This window comes from Eretmochelys imbricata, chromosome 8, assembly GCF_965152235.1.
Source record: "Eretmochelys imbricata isolate rEreImb1 chromosome 8, rEreImb1.hap1, whole genome shotgun sequence".
Lineage (NCBI taxonomy): Eukaryota > Metazoa > Chordata > Testudines > Cheloniidae > Eretmochelys > Eretmochelys imbricata.
Genome location: NC_135579.1, coordinates 45,609,368 through 45,629,158, shown reverse-complemented (window position 1 = coordinate 45,629,158; position 19,791 = coordinate 45,609,368). Strand labels below are relative to the sequence as shown.

General features: G+C 40.0%; 1 protein-coding gene across 1 annotated transcript in view; it reads left to right on the top strand.

The window, feature by feature from the left end:
- The window catches only part of SUCO (SUN domain containing ossification factor), an 83,911-nt gene that overhangs the window by 19,205 nt on the left and 44,915 nt on the right, over window positions 1-19,791 (top strand). Inside the window, exons 2-6 of the mRNA XM_077824154.1 lie at window positions 9,693-9,798; window positions 12,746-12,856; window positions 14,384-14,529; window positions 19,161-19,301; window positions 19,511-19,661. Of these exons, the coding sequence (XP_077680280.1) occupies window positions 9,693-9,798; window positions 12,746-12,856; window positions 14,384-14,529; window positions 19,161-19,301; window positions 19,511-19,661 (655 nt within the window). The remainder of the gene's footprint in view (window positions 1-9,692; window positions 9,799-12,745; window positions 12,857-14,383; window positions 14,530-19,160; window positions 19,302-19,510; window positions 19,662-19,791) is intronic.

Sequence of the window (19,791 nt, the reverse complement as noted above, 5' to 3'; positions counted from 1 at the left end):
CAAGATCCAGACTCCAGAAAAAATAATAATAATAAAAAAATCCCAATAATGATAGTAAGTAAATAAAATTATTTTTGGGGTCTGTTCAAAAGCGTCTGGCAATCTAGATTTAACCCATGGTCGACCTGTTGACTGCCCCTGCTTTTGGCCTTCACAGCATTCCCTGGCAATGAGTGCCATAGGTTGACTCTGCATTGTGTGAAGAAGTACTTCCTTTTGTTTGTTTTAAACCTGCTGCCTATTCATTTAATTGGGTGACCCCTGGTTCTTGTGTTACGTGCAGGGGTAAATAACACTTCCTCATTTACTTTCTCCACACTTCATGATTTTATATTTCTCTATCATATCCCCCTTTAGTCCTCTTTTCTAAGCTGAACAGTCCCAGTGTTTTAAATCTCTCCTCATATGGAAACTGTTGTATACCTCTAATCATTTTAGTTGCCCTTCTCTGTACTTTTTCCAATTCTAATATATATATTTGTATGGGGTGACCAGAACTGTACACAGTATTCAAGGTGTGGGTGTTCCATGGATTTATCTAGTGTCTTTATTATGTTTACAGTCTTATTTATCCCTTTCCTAATGTTTAATATTGGTAGCTTTTTTTTTGGCTGTTGCTGCACATTGAACAGCTATTTTCAGAGAATTATCCACAATGACTCCAGGATCTTTGAGTGGTAACAGATAATTTAGATCCCATCATTTTGTTTGTATAGTTGGGATTGTTTTCCAGTATGCCATTACTTAGCATTTGTCAACATTCAGTTCATCTGCCATTTTGTTGCTCAGTCATCCAGTTTTATGAGATCCCATTAACTCTTCACAGTCAACTTTGGACTTACAAAACTACTTGAATACTTACTGTCTGCAAACTTTGCCATCTCACCATTTACCCCTTTTTCCAGATTATTTGTGAGTTTTGAACAGGACTGCTTCCAATACAGGTCCATGGGGAACCGTGCTATTTGCACCTCTCCAGTGTGAAAACTGACCATTTATTCCCTTTGTTTCTTGTCTTTTAACCAGTTACTGATACATGAGAGGACCTTCTCTCTTCTCCCATGACTGGAGAACTTTTCTTAAGAGCCTTTGGTGAAGAACCTTGTCAAAGGCTTTCTGAATGTCTAAGTACACTATATCCACTGGATCACTCAAGCCGAAATGTTTGCTGACCCCCTCAAAGTATTCTAATAGATTTGAGGCATAATTTCCCTTTACAAAAGCAGCAATGACTCTTCACTAGCATATCGTGTTCGTCTGTGTCTGATAATTCTATTCTTTACTATGGTTTCAACCAATTTGCCTGGTACTGACTTACCGGCCTGCAATTGCCAGAATCACCTCTGGAGCCTTTTATTTATTTATTTATTTATTATGACCTTCAAGGATGTTTTTCTTAAAACCTCAAACAACTGACACTGACTATGGGACAGATTTTTTGAAAACACCAGTGGCAGTTAGGTGCCTACCTGATATTGGTGTTTTTTCAAAACCTCTCTCATCATCTTTAACACTGGGTGGGTTTAGGTTGAACTGATGCAAAGTTTAGGGGCTTATGCCTTTATCTAGTAGGTGGGAAGACGCTGGAAATAAGCGTTTTCTGATAGCTATCCTTGATTATACTCTGTGCTTCATTGCTCACTGCTTGGAGTTGCCCCTGAACATAGGTCTGATTTTAAATTGTGTTGAACAAGTTCATGCTTTAAGTTCCCAATCTGATATGCTTCCAAAAATGAAGCCATTTTATTATGGGGAAAGTGGAAAAAAATTGTCTGGAACAAGGTGTGGTGGTTCATGTTTTATGGGTAGATATCACAATTTATTGGCATAAGAAAATATCCCTTAAAAAACAGTTCTGGTTTTCTTTGCCGAGGAGGTCCCTGTAGTATAATGTACCAGATGAATCTCCATGTGCCATCATGGATGCCATCAGATAATTATGTTTACAGGGGTTCAATTTACTTTTGGCTAACTTGTCTAATTCACTCTTTCACTGGCTACTCACTTGGTGCTAACTCAGTTTTTGGTCCTTGACCAAAAACTACTATTATTCTAATAATGTCTTCAGATAATAGTCTTCTGCATCAAGAATAACTGCTACCTTTTAAATGACTTTAAACAATGCGGAACTTATTAAGAGCTACGTTTAAAAAAACAAAACTGGACAGTCTACTAGATCAGCATCAGTTTCAAAGTCACTCAGATTTTACAATCATAACATTCTAATACAGCTTGGTTTGTTATGGATGCCTGGTTGTCAGTGGAACACTGCTAAATCATAATATCACACGTACTATTTTATTCAGAAGTGGTGAGCAGATGTTTTTTTTCCTTCCCCTTCAGTAAAGGAGAACAGCACATGCCTATCATATGAAGGGTAAAGTTTTCATCTTGTAAGCTTGGGCTAGCAGCCAAGACTTGGACTTGTATCTCTTCTTAACCTTAGGAATCCAGTGGGGCATCCAGGAAAGTCATGTGTAGAAATATACCAGTGAAAATGCCACATTGTTCTTTATCAGATTTAAATAGTTTCTGTTGCTGTCGTCATTGAACCATCCGTAGCAAACTTGAATTGTCATATAAAAATTTCTGCAAGGTCGGAGACTCTTAGAAACAGTGACTTATTCAGAGAGAGGGGGTAAATCTTAATGCCAAAAGAGAAATATATAATAACAAGGACAGGGAATGATAAAATCTTAATATTGACTAGAAAGCCTTAATGTCCAGATATTCTGAAAAAGACTGGTAGTTGTTTTAGCTATTCTCACTCAAGTACAAGGTATATTTTGTTACTCCTCGATCAGTGTGGAAATATATGTTTGATACTATCTGCACACTGATACATTATAAACAATAGTGTGGCATGTTTGGCCTGAGGCAAAGGAATTACTAACATTTGAAGAGGCATTTGCATTAAGGAACTACTTAAATGGGTTTGCTGTATCTTGGACTGGTAGAGCTGCAAATATTATACGAGTTAGCATGTTAAAAAAGGGCAAGATTCCCTTTTGGTCAAACAAAACAATTAACTCCCTGCACAAATGGATTCTATAAAATTTTGCCACTGATTACTAGAGCAGAAGGTGACTCTCAGTATAAGATTATATGCCAAATATACTCTATCTCCAAGTCTAACATCTGTTAACCAGTGTTTAGAAATATCTGCTTAGTTTTCTTTATACGAGCATTATTTAGTGCAGAGGTGGGCAAACTACGGCCCACAGGCCACATCCGGCCCACGGACCATCCTGCCCGGTCCCTGAGCTCCCGGCCGCGGAAGCTAGCCCCCGGCCCCTCCCCCGCTGTCCCTCCTCCACTGCAGCTGCACGGGCAATGCGGCTTGTGCCCGCCCACCTCCCAGACTTTCCAATAAGCCTGTTCTGCCACTCTGAGCAGCATGGTAAGGGGACGGGAGGAGGAGGGGTTGGATAAGGGGCAGGAGGTCCCGGGGGGTAGTCAGGGGGTGGTAGGATGGGATGGAGGTTTGGGGGGGGGGGCGGTCAGGAGACAGGGAGCGGGGGCTTGGATAGGGGGTTGGATCCTAGGGAGGCAGTTAGGGGCGGGGGGTCCTGGGAGGGGGCGGTCAGGGGACAAGGAGTGGGTCGGGGGGCCTGTCGGGGCAGGGGTGTGGCTACAGGTTGGGGCAGTCAGGGGAAAGGGAGCAAGGGAGGGTTGGATAGGGGGTGGGGTCCTGGGGGGGGGCAGTTGGGGCAGGGGACCCCGGGAGGGGGCGGTCAGGGGACAAGGAGCGGGGGGTTGGATGGGTTGGGGGTTCTGAGGGGGGCGGTCAAGGGGCAGGAAGTGGGAGGGGGTGGATAGGAGGCAGGGGCCAGGCTGTTTGCGGAGTCAACCCCCATTTTGCAATCTCAGTGTGACCCTCGGGCCAAAAAGTTTGCCCACCCCTGGTTTAGTGGCATATTGTACCAAGTCAGCAGGCTGCAGACTTTACTTGACCCTGTTTTTGAATGGATGCTTAAAATTAGAGTTTTTATAGAGAGGTATAGGTTAGAATTTTGGGTAGGAGGAGAAAGGTAACAGATGAAGACGTGCCAAGAAGGGGCTAGAGACTAGAGGAGGGTAAAATAGCTGCCCCATTTGAAAACACTCTTCTGCGTGTCTTTTTAGGTGGTCTTCTTTGGATTCTTGGGTGGGGGGGAGATTGGAAGTAGGGAATATCTGCAACATGAAGGCAAGATGACTCTGAATTTCAAATTAGAAGAATGATTCTGCCTGTTTGACGTGCCTGAATTATAATATTGTGGTGGTGATAATAGAACTGAAATGTCAAAACTGCAGAGGTTGGTGATTGTATATAGTTAAGCAATAGTTAGGAACATAAATATTTTCCGAATCGTTTCTTTTCGATCTTTGTTTCTGTAAATTACTTTAAGTTAAACACCACTTGTGTTATTTACTCTTGTCTATTGTGGTGTTGAAGGTTTTAGTACTATTTTTAGAATAAACTTAATCCTCAACCACAGAATCGTAATCATTTCAAACCACATGAAAATGTTTTGGTAAAACTTGTTCTGTTGGCTGTCACCCATTTATATTCACCTTTCTCTGGTTTTTAGCTTCTCTAGCTTACGGAGGTCAAAGCCGTGGCTTATGTACATGTGGTGATTTTGTTTTTGTTTTTTAAATTCTCCCCTACCTCTTGTGGAGGGAGGAAAAAGTAGGTTGTGATTTTTTTTTCATGAGAAGTGAAATCGAGCTGCTTAGCTTAGGCACTAAAATGTCCAGCCCTGGTTAGTAAAGCTGATTGCACATTATGAAAAATCTGTTCCATAGATGCGGTACTCCTGGGGGAATTCTGCGCTATTGTGTGCATAATTAACGAGCCAGGCACATCTTTATTTTTATTTGCGCAGAAAAAAGCTTCTGCCGAAATGTTGCTGCAGTTCCACCTTTTGCCCACCAGAGGGCACTGGGGTGATAGACCACAGCAGCTGCTCCCAGCAAGATAAGGAAGGGAAAGAGTCTGCTGTATTCGCAGCACCTGTCAGGCCAGGTCAGGAGACAGGGACTATGGGGAGACAGACAGCATGGTATGCTGTGGGGGTCAGACGGGCTCATAAGGGCTAGTGGGGGAGGACAGCCTGGGACAGGAGCTGAATGGGAGTGGTGCCACAGGGCGACATCGTGATGGGGGAAGGGTGCAGAGCTACATAGGGACAGGGGAGTGGGTGGGTGTGGGTACAGAGCCGCATAGGTACAGAGCCATAAGGGGATGGGAGGAAGTGGGTGTCTGAGTGGGGGTGGAGGGACACATGGGAACATGGACAGATGTGACTGACTGAATGGGAGAGGCTAGGGATCAGCCAGGGTCTGTATGGGGGAATATCCCTAACAATCCCTTCTCCTCCCCCCTCCCCCCCATAATAAAAAAACAAAACACTGTTCCATACTTTCCCCACTCATACTCAACAACCCTCCAAGTTCACACCCAGACTCCTTCCCAGCAATTTACTTCCCTCTCCCTCAGCTCCTCCGTTACCCCTGACTCTTTCAAGCCTTTGCACTGGTTCTGGGGGGGTGTAAGTATTGTAGTTTAAATGAATTATTACTCAGAGTTCTATATTAATATGCCTAGTAAGGACTCTATTTGTCAAAAAACATTTCCTCAATCTTTTTTGTGGTATATATTGTTACAGACATACTTGCTGACAGGTATTTTGAAATAAATGACCAAAAATAATTGAAACTGGTGTGATTATATTTTTGTTTTAACAAAATATGCAGAATCTTTAAATTTAATGTGCAGAATTTTTATTTTTTTGTTGCAGAATTCCCCAAGGAGTAATGCATTTACATTGCTATGCTTTGTCTATTTTGTTAAGCACAAGCCATCATGGACACTACTTTTATTACTACACCCTAATTTAAGAGACATAGGCCACAACTATAGTAGGAAAATTGCTGCTTTTCATTCTGACAGTTCACAGAAGACTTCAGCTCAATCTGCATCTGCAGTCAAAAAAGCAAACTGTTGATGTATAAGGAATGAGATGGAAAATACAGAATGTGATTATATAGATCAGTAGTTCACCCTTACCTAGTGTATTGGGTGAAGTACTGGTCAACCCATCACAGAAAGGATGTGGCAGAATTGGAGGGGGTTCAGAGAAGGGCAACAGTGATTAGGATCCTGGGAGAAAATGTATTGAGTGCTTACCTCAAAAAAGAGAAGAAATAGGAAGGGACTTGATTAACAGATTAAAACAATTTGAGGTTGAAAAATCAAACAGGTTGTGAAGTGCCAGATGTATAGTGCAGCTTTAATTCTTCTCCCTTGAATGATGCAAGGGTCCTGTGGAAAGAATATGATTGTGTAATTAAGGGGCAGGGGTCCCGGGGGGGGCAGTCAGGGGATGGGGAACGGGGGAGGTTGGATAGGCGTGGGAGTCCTTGGGGGCCTGTCTGGGGGCGGGGATGTGGATAGGGGTCGGGGCAGTCAGGGGATGGGGAGCACGGGGGGTTGGATAGGGGGTGGGGTCCTGGGTTGGTCAGGGGACAAGGAGCAGGGTGGGTTGGATGGGTTGGGAGTTCTGAGGGGGGCAGTCAGGGAGTAGGAAGTGGGGAGGGGGTGGATAGGGGGTGGGAGGCACAGCCTTTCCTACCCAGCCCTCCATACAGTTTCGCAACCCCGATGTGGCCCTTGGGCCAAAAGTTTGCCCACCCCTGCCTTTGAATGTCTATTATTCTGACACCGTGCCAACATTTTTCTTTAGGAATGCAAGGGGAAGAAAAGTGATAGTGGTGATAGCAGCTTCTGTCACAGAAAAAAAAAAATTTCAGTAAGTCAAAGAACAAACAGTAGAGGTGTGAAGGTTTGTCAAAGATCACAAAAATCTTTTATAATGGAGAGTGTTAGGCAACCTAAATATAGGGATCACTTGCTGCTCACATTACAGTAATGAATATAGTATAGAGGAGTTATAAGTGATCTTCCATTCTCTCCCTCTCACCCCACGAATAAGGGGGAGGGATTCAATGAAATTGAGGGCAGCAAATAGAAAACTAATTACCCATTGCGTAGACACATTTCCTTGTCTGTCTGTAGAATTCATTGCCACAGGATGTCATTGAGTCCACCAGTTTAGCAAATTTCAAAGGAGGATTGGACTTTTACATAGATAAAAAGTATATCTAGTTGCAGTAGTTCATATAGAGGGCAAACAATTTACGAATTTACCTTGTATAAACTTTATACAGAGTAAAACGGATTTATTTGGGGTTTGGATCCCATTGGGATTTGGATGTCTGGGTGCTGGAGACAGGTAACCTGCTGAGCTGTTTTTACTTAGTCTGCAGCTTTGGGGGCGTGGCCCAGACCTTGGGTCTGTGTTGCAGCAGGCTAGTGTGTCCAGCTCAATAAGGCAGGTTCTGAAGTCCCAAGCTGGCAGGGAAAATGGGCTCAGAGGTAATTTCAGCACATCAGGTGACAATCCCAAGGGGATCTCTGTGACTGAACCTGTCACATTGTCTACCAGCATGCTCATTTAGAATTAACTTTTTTGTTTGGAGTATACAAAGTCGATGATACTAGAATAATTAGAGGAAATAGTTTGTTTGGAAACTGAAGTATAAGTTGTAGTTGAAGTACAGCATGATGTGTTTCAGTGTGTTACTTGACAGTTATTTAATGTACGTTTCAGAAAATAGTCCAAAATAAACTTTTACTTTCTAGTGGCGTAATTGGACTTTTCATTTTCACTGAAGTAAGAGGTATCATTGGGAGTATAAACTGTTTAATAAAACTAATATTCTAAAAAGTGCTGTTTTAAAAAATCATTTGAAACAATGTTAGCCAACTTTTAAAAGGACATTTCTATTATAACATGGAAACTGAGCTGTCATTACATATTGCTTTAAGGCCCTGCTTGGTCTTCAGGCAGCTCTCATTCCCCGTACCACTTCAGAACATTTTTCACTCTGTTTAGGCATTTATATAGCCACTTTCACCTTTAAGTGCCTCAATTCTTTCTGAGCTAATAGGTTCTCCATCTAGCTCCTGAGTTTGTCCCTCAAATAAATATAGAATTTTGTGTAAACCAAATCATATCTATCTTTTGGTATCCAAGCCTAAATATCTTTCTTTACCAAGCAAGTTAAAGGGCAATTTGCATTTCTACATCTAGAAAATATAGCATGAAGGGCACATCAAATTTTCTTTATCTACTTGGATCAGAACAGCTATTGATCATATCCTCAACTAACAAAATTCCTCCTGAAGGAGCCAAAGGTGCAACTCCCTCATGAACCGCCGTCCCCCCACCCCCTGAAAAAAAAAAAAGCCATATACAAGCACATATGTAAAGCTACTATCTGGTTTACCATATATTTGTTCACGAAGCACTATAAAACTTGGGCTTTTCTTTACCTGACAGAGCTTTGTTAGCATCCTTCAGTTTGCTCTCAACTTACAATATATACTTTAAATACGTTTGTTTATATTTTCAGTTTGTATGGGACAACAGAGCCTGTTTTTAGGTATGGTAGTTATCTTTATTGCTCGTTACTGTTTGCTACTGCCCAAGGGTACAGTATCGTCAGTTGATCTGTGCATAGGCAACGGAGAAAACTTTGGTTTCTGACCTGTGACTAAAAGGTAAAGAAATCTCAAATTTTAGAGAGGCATGTATCCTTTTAATGATAGCTAGTCAGTATCTTGTCAACTTCCATTCTGTGCTTTTTGTTTTCCGGTGTTCAGCTCTGAAGGCATCTCCTTAGGCTGTGATATCATGCAGTTGGTGTGCTAAGGGAGTATTTTTCTGTGAAATATTAAAAAATATCAGATGCCTTTATAGCCAGGTGGGTAGGAGTCCCCTACTGCATGGTGCCCATAATCACTGGATTTACCATTCTGACAAAGTAAGTTACAGATAATAAACTAAAATGTTCTTTTGAGAACTACTTATAAAAAAATCTGAACTTTCTAATGAGAGGCTTTGTATCTCTTGATCAGAAAAATTCTGCATGTTCTGTGCGGGCAAGTAGTACTCTGTACTACTGTGAGATTGCGTCTGTCAATGCCACATCCCTTGACTACAATCCTGAAGGTCGTGGGTTCGAGTGTTACTCAATCTCATACTGAAAAGCCACCTCCAGTTTACCCAACTGCAGAGTGGATACCTGATCCATTAGGTTGGGGCAGTCAAAGGTGGTCGGACATGATGCTGTCCACATCACTCCCTTGTGTACTGTTGGCTATGAAATTAACTGTTTCAGCCCGATGGGCCAATGGCTTGGGGGAAACTTAGACTTTGACTATTGTCAGTCTAGTTTAGAATGTAATATCCCACATGCCCAAGCATTGTCTATTTCTAAGATGAATAGAACACCCTGAGCCACTAAGCACACTGATGGCACTGCACAAGAAATCAGTGAATTTTGGCCTATATAGACTACACTTCTTAATTACAAATCAGTCAGTAAAAAGTACATTTCAGAGCTAACTTCCCAGTCCATCCTGCTATGAGATTAGTTCGTAAAACTGAAGTGAGATTCCTAGCACTGCTTGCAAAGGATCATCGTTAGCCTAACAAAGTGTTGGGCTTTTTTAATATATCCAGGTACTTTATAGGAACAAACAAAAATAAGGTTGAGTGAAATAATCTGTGTATTAATGTACGTATTTAAAATAAGACTTCAATTTTTAGTTCCTGTTTTGTCTGTGTTTTGTTTAACAGGCTTCCCAGCTGGCATGTTTTTTGTAATGAGAGCCCTTCATCTACATCACAGTACTCTCCAGATAACTATGCCCTGGCAAATGAGGATGAGAACATCCACGAAAAGGTACAGTGGAGGTTTGCATATTTTTCAGTAGATGGGCTTAATATCACATGACTAATTGCAAAGCTAGTGGTGGTCCTCATTTTAAGATTGGTTCTCAATCAGTGATTTTAAAAAATATGTACTGAATGCTCCAATTAACTAAGGTCCTAGGGCTAGTCATCTAGAAAATCTTCTTTTTTAACTTCCACCGTGTCCCTGTCTCTTAGGTCATGCAATGTCCAGGCTCACTGTAGTTTTGCCAGCTTGTGCTCTAAGTGATGCACAATCAGGGTGGATTTGATTTAAATCACTAGTCAGGAAGACTCGCTTTAAGCATGGTTTTGTACATAAAAGTGCATTCTTGTTGGTTGTGAAAACATATTCTTCACAACTCAGAGATAGATGTAGGTTTCATTTTTAGAATGTACACACTGTACATTTTTAAACAATGATTTATTTTGAAAACTTTTCAGATAAGTTTTACAGCTGTATCAGAAAATGAATGCTTGTTTGATTTCATTTACCAAAGGTAATTGAAGCAGATATTTATGAAGTCAGTGGGAGGTGAACTATCTCCAGTTCAACAGGTTAATCATTAATATTTGGAAGAATTTTCTTGCCATGCTGTATTAGGAGGAGAACATCACCAGACAGACATTTAAATTGTTTTTATTTAACTACCACAACAACTTTAAGTATTCTGGATTTTTTTCTTCAACAGCAAACATATGCTTGTTTTGTTAAAATATTATATGTCCCTCGAGTCTCACATTTATCTCCAGACTTCTTGTCCAGATCTATTCTGCCCCCAACAATCTGCTATTCATTGAGTTTTCTGAAACTTTGCACTTTTAGGGAGAGGTAAGGGATTAACTCTGTGTACACAAATTTGCAGAGGGACAATAGAGTTGAGGTCTGTTATTTCTCACCTCTATATATTTATTTATTTAAAAACATTTTTGCTGTTAACAAGCATGTTACCTCTGGGGAGACGCATCTAGTTTGAGAACTGCAAAACTAAACATCTCTGATGCTATCTGCTAGACTGAGCACTGAGTCCCATTGTGTAGATTAACCTAAATCTATACAGAAGGCTGTGGAACCCCATAAAATTGGGTCTCTCTAATCCATGTACTATTGGAGCTCATTTACAAAACTTTTCGTAAATATTACATGAATATATTGTCTCATACTATAGAATTAGAATTTATAATCCCTATTCCATGATGAGATATCTTTGAGCTATAATGTATCTTAATTAAAACTATTTTTAGATAGGTTTTTTCCTCAAAAAGCATTTTCTCAAAAAAATCCGATTTTCTTTTAAATCATTGGTTTTTTATCCACTCTGTGCGCAACCTTGCAGTTCTGATGACCTCAGCTAGAAGAATACAAGATAAAGTTTAAAATGAACAAAACTACACAATCATAAAAAATGGGACTTGTCACTAACCCTTCATGCCCCAGTTTGATTTTAGGCTAATGTAATATGCGCACAGTACTCAAAGAAGGAGCCAAGTGATCTGTAGTGGGGCTTGAGTTTGTGAAACCACCCTTGTACGCTTTGTACTGATTTTCTGATAACCACCTTCACCCTTATTCCCTTAGAATGCTGATTTGTTTCAGAAGCAGATGTCTAAAATTTAAACCTAGAGATTAAATTCATTCCACCAGATCCAAAGTATCTTTTGTAGCTTGTTTTAGAAATGACTCTGTGTATGAAGATGCAATTTAGAGTTGTTGATTCTTTACCATATTACTCTTGACTGGGTTTTCAGAACTCCTCAATTCAGGAGGGCAATCTTGCAGCGTTTGACTAACCCTCCTTTTAGAGGAATTTCTGCTAGTTAATCTTTCAAGAGTGGGGATCTGAGCGGCTAATACATGAAAGAGAGGTCACTTACCTGAAAGTGTGGAAGATTAATTTCATATGCAGATCCATGCTTGCTTTCCCCCTTTTTTGGAGTCTGTCTTAACCAACTGAGGGTTAGTTAGGAGATACAGTTCATTATATAGCCTTGCTTCTCCTTGTGTATTCAAACATTTAGCATGTTTAGCCTTCAGAACCACTGATTTTTCAAGTGGGCATATACAATGAAGGCATGCATTTCTCAAGCTTGTGAATATATACAGACTATATTTCAAAGAACTGCAACTATAGATAAACAATTTCTCAGATATCCTTCGCTGATCCAGCCAAGAGTGTAACTTCCCACATATACAGTCCCTAAATTATTTTCTGTATGAGAAGTTATAGCAGTTTAAATCTATCTAGTTGAACTGACATAAACCCCTAACAGACACACTTACATAGATTTAAGAACTGTTAAGACTGTTTATCTTGAGTCAAATTAAGCTAAACAGATTTAGGCCACATTATAGTGGCATGTCTGTGGCACCATAGCTGTGCTGGCATAACTCCATAGCGTAAATGCAGCCTACAGCAGCAAATAGGGTTTTTCCATCACTGTAGGAACACCACTCCCTAAGTGACAGTAGCTAGATCAACAGAAGCATTCTTCGGTCAACCTGGCTGGATCTACGCCAGGATTAGGTTGGCATGGTTACAGTACTCAGATGTGAATTTTTCATAGCCCTGAGTGCTGTAGCTGTGTCAACCTAAATCTTAAGTGTACACCAGGCCTTAAGGAAATGTTAAATTGGTTTGTGTTTCTTTTAGTGCAAACCCCTTAATTGAACTAAAATTATTTAAACTGGTGTGACTTTTCTTGTACAGACAACGATTTAAGAGCATTTAGCTTATATACATTAGTGTGTAAGATATGTCTTCAGATGTTCCATAACTCAGCTATTCTTTTGTTGGTTATTCAGGTCTAGAAAGGTAAAATACTCCAAGGTTTGCATCAAGATCAATAGTGGGAAAGTGTTTTTAGTAGAACATGGTTTAAATTCAAGCATGGTATGAATATTTATTATCCAATTGTTTCTTTACTTTGTAATGTACTAGGAGGAAACAGGCAGACCCATTGGAATGGAGTCTTTAGAACATGTGGACTCAAATATACACAGTTATCCTAGAGAAACTGATTTACTTGATGACTGCACAAAAGATCGCCAGGCAAGCTTTTTCATTCATTTTTCATTTGGTGCATTTTTCAAACATTTAATGGGTTTGAGCTTTTCACTTTTGTTTCAAGGTTTTATAACTATTTATATTGCATTTTACTTGCATGGAGATATTGGGCACAGAGCTGCTGGAGGTGTCACTTTTCATATGGGGAAAAAAACCCAAGGACCAACACATTTTGTTATTAAATTCCAGCACGTATAATGTTTAACAGTGAGGGTAATTGACGATTGCACAACTTACCAAGCATGTGGTGGATTCTCCATCACTAGAAGCTTTTAAATCAAGATTGGATGTCTTTCTATAAGCTGCTCAAACACATAACTACTTGTTTGGCTAGAAACAGGAGCCACTTGGTAGTATTCTATTGCCTGTGTTATGTAGCAGCTCAGACTAGATGATTGTGCTGGTCCCTTCTGGCCTTGAAATCTATGAATCTGTAGTACTTTTTGCCTACCTAAATGCAGTATTCTTCATTTTCTAAACCGCTCTTACATTCCATCTTTAAGGTGGCTGCATTTCAATGGAGAGTGCAGGATTGTGCATAATAATGTACTTTGAGAACTTTGTATAAAAATTAAAGTTTAGAGAGAAGTTATTTGATTTCTGTTAAAATATACCCCATACTGTCTAGGGGTCAAAAGACAAAGTATGCTAACATATTTAACTCTGCATTTCAGGTTATAGATATAATTCCATCATAAATCCTTCCCAGCCTTTTTGTGTTTAGTGTAATGACGCAAGCTAATCCAACTGATGAGTAGGGGCGCTTGGTTAAGAGTACTTTCCATTCCTGAAGGAAATACTCTGGTCTGTTTTGCACTTACCACAGGCACATCTGCAAATGTATTCTGCAGTTTATATAGTTTTGCATGTTGTAGTCAATGTGATCGGGTAGCTAAAATAGAAGACTAGGAGTTAAAACCAATGGTAAGCTATTTGTTTGAACCTCATTTTGTTTATTTTCCTGTATGAAAAATGCATCTAAAATACTTACATCTCAACTGGGATGTTGTCAAGGTTAATGTTTGTAAAATGTGTTGAAACCTTGAGATGAAAGCATTAGGTAGTATAAATTATTTTTGCTCTTAATGTGAGACCTTAAACATATTCCTGTTCCAATATAATTTAATTCCGTTGCTTAAACATTTATTTATTTTTGTAATGGCATTATTAGTTTAAAAAAAAGTGGTATACATTCTTGGTTTGGGGAAATGTTACAATTTTTAGAAATATAGCATTAATAGGAAAAATTTCCCAATTGTATTGTTGGGTATAAAACAAAAGTTGCAAATATGTCCCAAAGTAGCATTTAGTATCACGTATGTTGCTTATGAATGAAAGCATGCAATGTTCCTTTATGGTGTCAGATTCTCACTTTCGTGTGTGTGTATTCGGTTTTCGAAGAGATCAGTAATTCAGATGTCTGTTTTTATGTAAGTACAGGAGAAATGTACATTACATCTCACTTATCAGAAGTCATTCAAATTTTGCACTGATTTCTAATATTTTAAACAGACTACAGAAATGGGTGAATTAAGTCTGCCTCAGGTTGAGACACTACCTTCAGTAGACTTAAATGAAGCTTCTTCTAGCGTAGCTGCAAGCATTGAAAACATTTCCAGTTCATCTACCTCAGAGATCTCTCCAGTCTCGCAGCCTGAGTAAGCCTTTTATTTTGTTACCATTTTGGTCTTTATTGCAATAAATAGTATTTTCCCAAATAGGAGGCCCTTCTAAATTTTTAGGCATGAGGAATTGGTTGTAATAATGTGTAGATCTTGGGATTTTGCTTGCCTAGAGTACCGTTGCATTCTCATAGCTATATGTTTTTGTTAGAGAATGCCACCTGAAAGTATTTAATCAGTTCTTCAAAATCTCCATGGCAACAGGTTACTCATTGATTTACAGTGGCGGAAACTATTGTTGCTATTATGCAAACTTCAGCCTACCACACTCTTACTATTTTTGCTACATACTGATTTATGATAGCAAGGCTACTCCAATAGACTGTACCACTTCTGCAGTGTACCTGTCCTGCACTGTTTGCCTGAAGTGTCAATATTGATTATCAAACCAGTGATATGTACTGAGAACTGAAATATTTTTTTCATTTCACAATAGCAAGCTTGCTAACTGTATTCGATATACACTGCATAGTATATCTGAAAAATACATGTCTTTATCTGTTCCCTGTTAAAGGCTGCTAGCCCTCACAAATAGGCTTTCATGTCTTTGCCAGAAAATAGGGCAGGGGTAGCACCAGAACTGTTTCCCTGCTGGGCTATAGTGTTTCCCTTAAGGAGATAAGTCTCTAAGAATTCTGTTATTCCCAGGCAGCAGCAACAGGGCTGTCCTAAACTCTCTGTTCTGATAGCAGGAGACTTTTTTTCCCCGCTTAAATGGGATCTCAAAACATCTTCATTTAAAAGAATTCAGCAGTACCTGTACTGCTTATGATCCCAGTGGATCATAGTCTAGGTTATCAGTGGCTGCGTGGCTCTGAAGCAGTCTCTTCAAAGGGCATTCCTGGGACATAGAGGGATCACTCTGCTGCCCACTCTATAACGACACAACATGCAGGAAAATAACAAGAAAAAGTTGAAGGTCGCTATAGAATTCAAGTTCTGTAAAATTCCAGAGCACCAAGCCCTAGCATAAGAATTTAGGCTTCTCTTGCAAAGTTCCCCTCAGTCCCCACAGACACATCAGGGTCTTAAAACAATGCTCAGCTAATCATTTTGCTGAAAAATCTCTGCTGCAGTACTTAGGCAGAACCGAACAAATTAAGCCTGACTCACTATCATTAAATTGACAGATTAAAGAAAAATCAGAATAAATTGGACTCATTAAATGTAATCAGTTAAAAAAAATTTAAAGTCCGAGGATACGTCTGCACTGCAATAAAAAAGCCCCAGCACTGAGTCTCAGAGCCTGGGTTGATTGATTCGGGCTGTGGGACTAAAAATTGCAGTGTAGCTGCTGGAGCCCAGGCTCTGAGACCCACCCCCTCGTGGAGTTTCAGAGCATATGCTCCATCCTAAACCCAAATGCCTCCATTGCAGTTTTTGTCCCTTAATTGCCCTATGCATCCTGATGCATTCACTGATATTCTTCTATGCCAGTGATGTTAGAGACTCCTGGTAAAAATCACAAGAGCTGGCAGCACTCCTAGTGGGCTTCTTAACCCCTTAGTTCATGGAGTCATATAACTTCATGAGACTTTCACCTTTCATTAAAAACATTTCTAGCCCTCATGGCTGGGGAAAAGCTGGAAAAAGTGAGCTCTAAAGGCTGAAACGAGAAGGCAAATTTAAAACACATGGTTTTTAAAATCGTGATTTTTAGGGCTAGTCAATGATATTATGGGGCCTGATTCATGATTTTCAAATGATTTGGATTGGCTTCCCTGAATAAATAAGGGAAGAAGGAACAGGGTGACAAGAGAAGGTGAATGTTTCTTTACACTTAGAAATCTTTTTAATCAACAGAAAATGACTATTTTAATTTCTTTCTATATAGATGCTTTTAAGAAGCATGTGTTCAATCATAGACAACATATGGAAGTTTAACAAACACTTTTATAGTCCAAGATGTTAAAGAAAAAGTTGTATAGCTATCTTATTTTGTTGTTGTGAGCATTGAGTTGTGAACTTCCTGTTTAGCTGCCTTCTCTGTTAGTATGAGACATTAGAACCACCACAAACATACCTGACTCATTCCATCTAAACTCCTGTTTTTACTCTGTAATAACTTAAGAGTTGTTCCTTTTGGACCTGAAACGGCTCATGATTCATCTCTGCCTAAAGACACCTTTCAGAAAAATCAGTTGCCATCTGACTAAGAGGAGAAATTTTATGGTTATATAAACTTTATTTTCTGACTTGAGTTTCAGTTAGCGCTCAGTGTGAACAAATGATGTGCACATATTTTGTAGTAGTGTTTTTTTTAACAATTTACATTTGTAAATGACTAAACAGAACAAAGTACATGTGCCTAGTGTTCGTGCTACTCTTTCATATATGTAAACTACACATGTATATCTTCTGTGAAAAAAAATTCTCATTGTGGCTAATAAAGTTAAGGTATACCCTAAGATTTTTTCAGTTAATAGTTGCACCATATTTTATTGAATTACTGATTATTCATATTCACATTGTTCCTGTTCATTCATCTTCTTGGTCTTGTAGGGTCAAGAATGTGCAGAGCAATTTAATATTAATACGTTCAAGTTAGGTTTTACACGTTGGCATCTGAATTTGAGGTTTAATGCAAAGGCATGATTCACCTAGCTCTGCCACCAAAAGGGGTTTAAAGGAAACAGCTATTAATTTAATGGACAGAATAACTGGTAATTATAACCACTGGTTTTCAAGATTCATATTTAACACTAATCCTAAATGAACCTGTCTGGTAAAATCAGTCTCTTAAACAGGATAATAAGTAGTCCTCCTTTTGTACTCGCAGGGATAGACAGATCCCTTTGCTGCATGATCAAGAATAAGTTTTTGAATGTCTGGGTTTTTTCTCCCATTTAGTATTTCCATTTGAAAGGTGCCAAAATTAGTTCCTTAAATGTTTGTTTCCTGTTGCTGCTTCCGTTGTAGGAGTAGCACCAGATGGCAAACTGAAAGACTCAGCCTTTAGATTGGTAACCTGCTGTTATGCTTTGGAGGAGAGGGGGTAAGGGAGGGAACAGCATTTTGCAGCCCAGTGTCAGCATATTGGTGTGACAATGTTTGTATTGCCTCGAGTGAAGATTGCTAGTGCTGAGATATGAGAGGCAGAGCAAAGGCTTTCTTAGTTCTGATTTATCACCCTTATAGATAATGTTCCCTCTAATTTTTCCCATCCGTTGTGGAATTAATTTTATGTGCACCAATATGGAGGTGATGTGGGGCCGAGGGGTTCCGTGTGTGTGTTTGGCGGGGAGGGCTCAGGGTTGGGGTAGAGGGTTGGGGTAAAGAGGGTGAGGGCTCTGGGGGTAGGGCTGGGGATGAGGAGTTTTAGATGCAGGCTGCCACGGGTTTGCAGCAGGGAGAGAGGACTCCCCGCAACCATCTCTCCCTGTAACAGCACCTGGGCTGGGGGAGAGGAGCCTCGTCCCGCAGCAGCCATCTTCCAGGCCCGCCTATGGCCACAACCCTGAGTGCAGTATGCACGCCTGCACGGCTCTGCTAATTTTGTGTGACACCCCCCCCCCAATATAAATTAAAAACACTTGTTTATATATTTAACTCCATTATAAATGCTGGAGGCAAAGCGGAGTTTGTGGTGGAGGCTGACAGCCTTTGACCTCCCATGTAATAACTTTGCGATCCCCTGAAGGGTCCCAACCCCAAGTTTGAGGACCCTTGTTATAGACCATTGTGTACTCTTACCCTGTATGAATGTAGGCAAAAAGGAACCAGTCAAAAATTCATTTGTTCCCTCTTCTCTCTCCATTTTTTTTTCTGCTTCATCTCTGATGAAAGGCAGCCATGGCCTTTTATTGACCTAGCAAGTTCAAATTTTCTGGAAAGGAAATAATCAAGACACAAGGACAGATTCTTTAGCACAGTTGTGGCCCCTTTACACAGTGGCACAAAGGGGCTGTAATGCAGCATCATTTGGTCAGCAGAGAATTCCCCTAGTATAGGGGAATGGCCTGCTAGCACACATGTGGTGCTGCTGCCAGGCCCTGTGTCTTTTCATGCCACCCCCTCCTGGCATAAGAGGCATGACAGTGCTCTGTTCAGCTGTACATTTCCCCTTTGATGTGTAGGATTCTTCATAGACCATATCAGTGGTGCAACTTGCAGCCAGTCAGGCAGCTCCAAGTTGTGTTGGTTAAGGCTCACCCTGAGAATCTCACAAATGAGCTTGTTACAGCGCCCTTTCCTCCAGCCCAAGCAAAGTTTGGACAGAAGAGATAGTTTCCCTCTTTATTTTGTAATAGTAATGGAAAATTCACTAATGCAAGAGTGTTAAGATGTCTTAATGGAGACTTTTGAGAGTGGGGGACTGGGCCGTCTATAAGACAGATGTTGTGTGCTGCTACTTGTACAATGGCAAATGGAATAGAGATGGGAAATAGATCATCCTTGATGTGAGCAATACACTTCCAAAGTAGTGGCATAACATTACATATTTTTCTTCATCCACTTACAAGATCCATGACTGACATTTCCATGGTACCGTATATATGTGTTCTCTCTTTTTCTCTATCAAAATAGCTTCATTAACTTACCTTTTTGATTAGCAGGGTACTTCTAATATCAGAAGGGTAAAAAGCATGTTATTTCTTTCCCTTCAGTGCAATAGAAAATTCCCGTGCTGATATCCCTGTAGTCAGCTCTAGTGAAGCTGAGCAGTCAGAACCTGACTGTGATATTGGTGGGACACTTGAGGCTGACCCTCAGAGTGAGCCTTCCTCTTTTGTCAGTCCACCAGAGAGGTGAGTATTGAAGTAGGTTGTGAGCCTAAATAACTTCAATGTCTTTTGCTATGCTGGCTTTGCAACATGGTCATTCACCTGCTCTGCTTGCTTCTATATCCATTGTTCATGTACAAGTTCATATGCAGTATATATTAAATGTTATATGAAGATTATAAAACTGCTTAATGTGTTTGTTATAGCTTCTAATATTCTTGTGTATTTTTCAGCCTTGTGGGTCAGCATATAGAGAACATCTCTTCTTCACATGGCAAGGGAAAGATGACTAAATCTGACTTTGAGTCAAAGGTTGCAGCAACTGAAAATGGGCCAGAGAAGGCGAAATCTGCTTTGAATGCTTCAGATAACTTGAAAAGGGAGGTATGTAATATAACTTGAAATATTCTGGCAGGACACACAGAATTAAGAAACTATCCAGGAGTTGTGTTTAAATTGTAAACTTATCTTTTTGCCTTTTCCTCTGCTTTGATATGTACATTGCCTCAAAGAT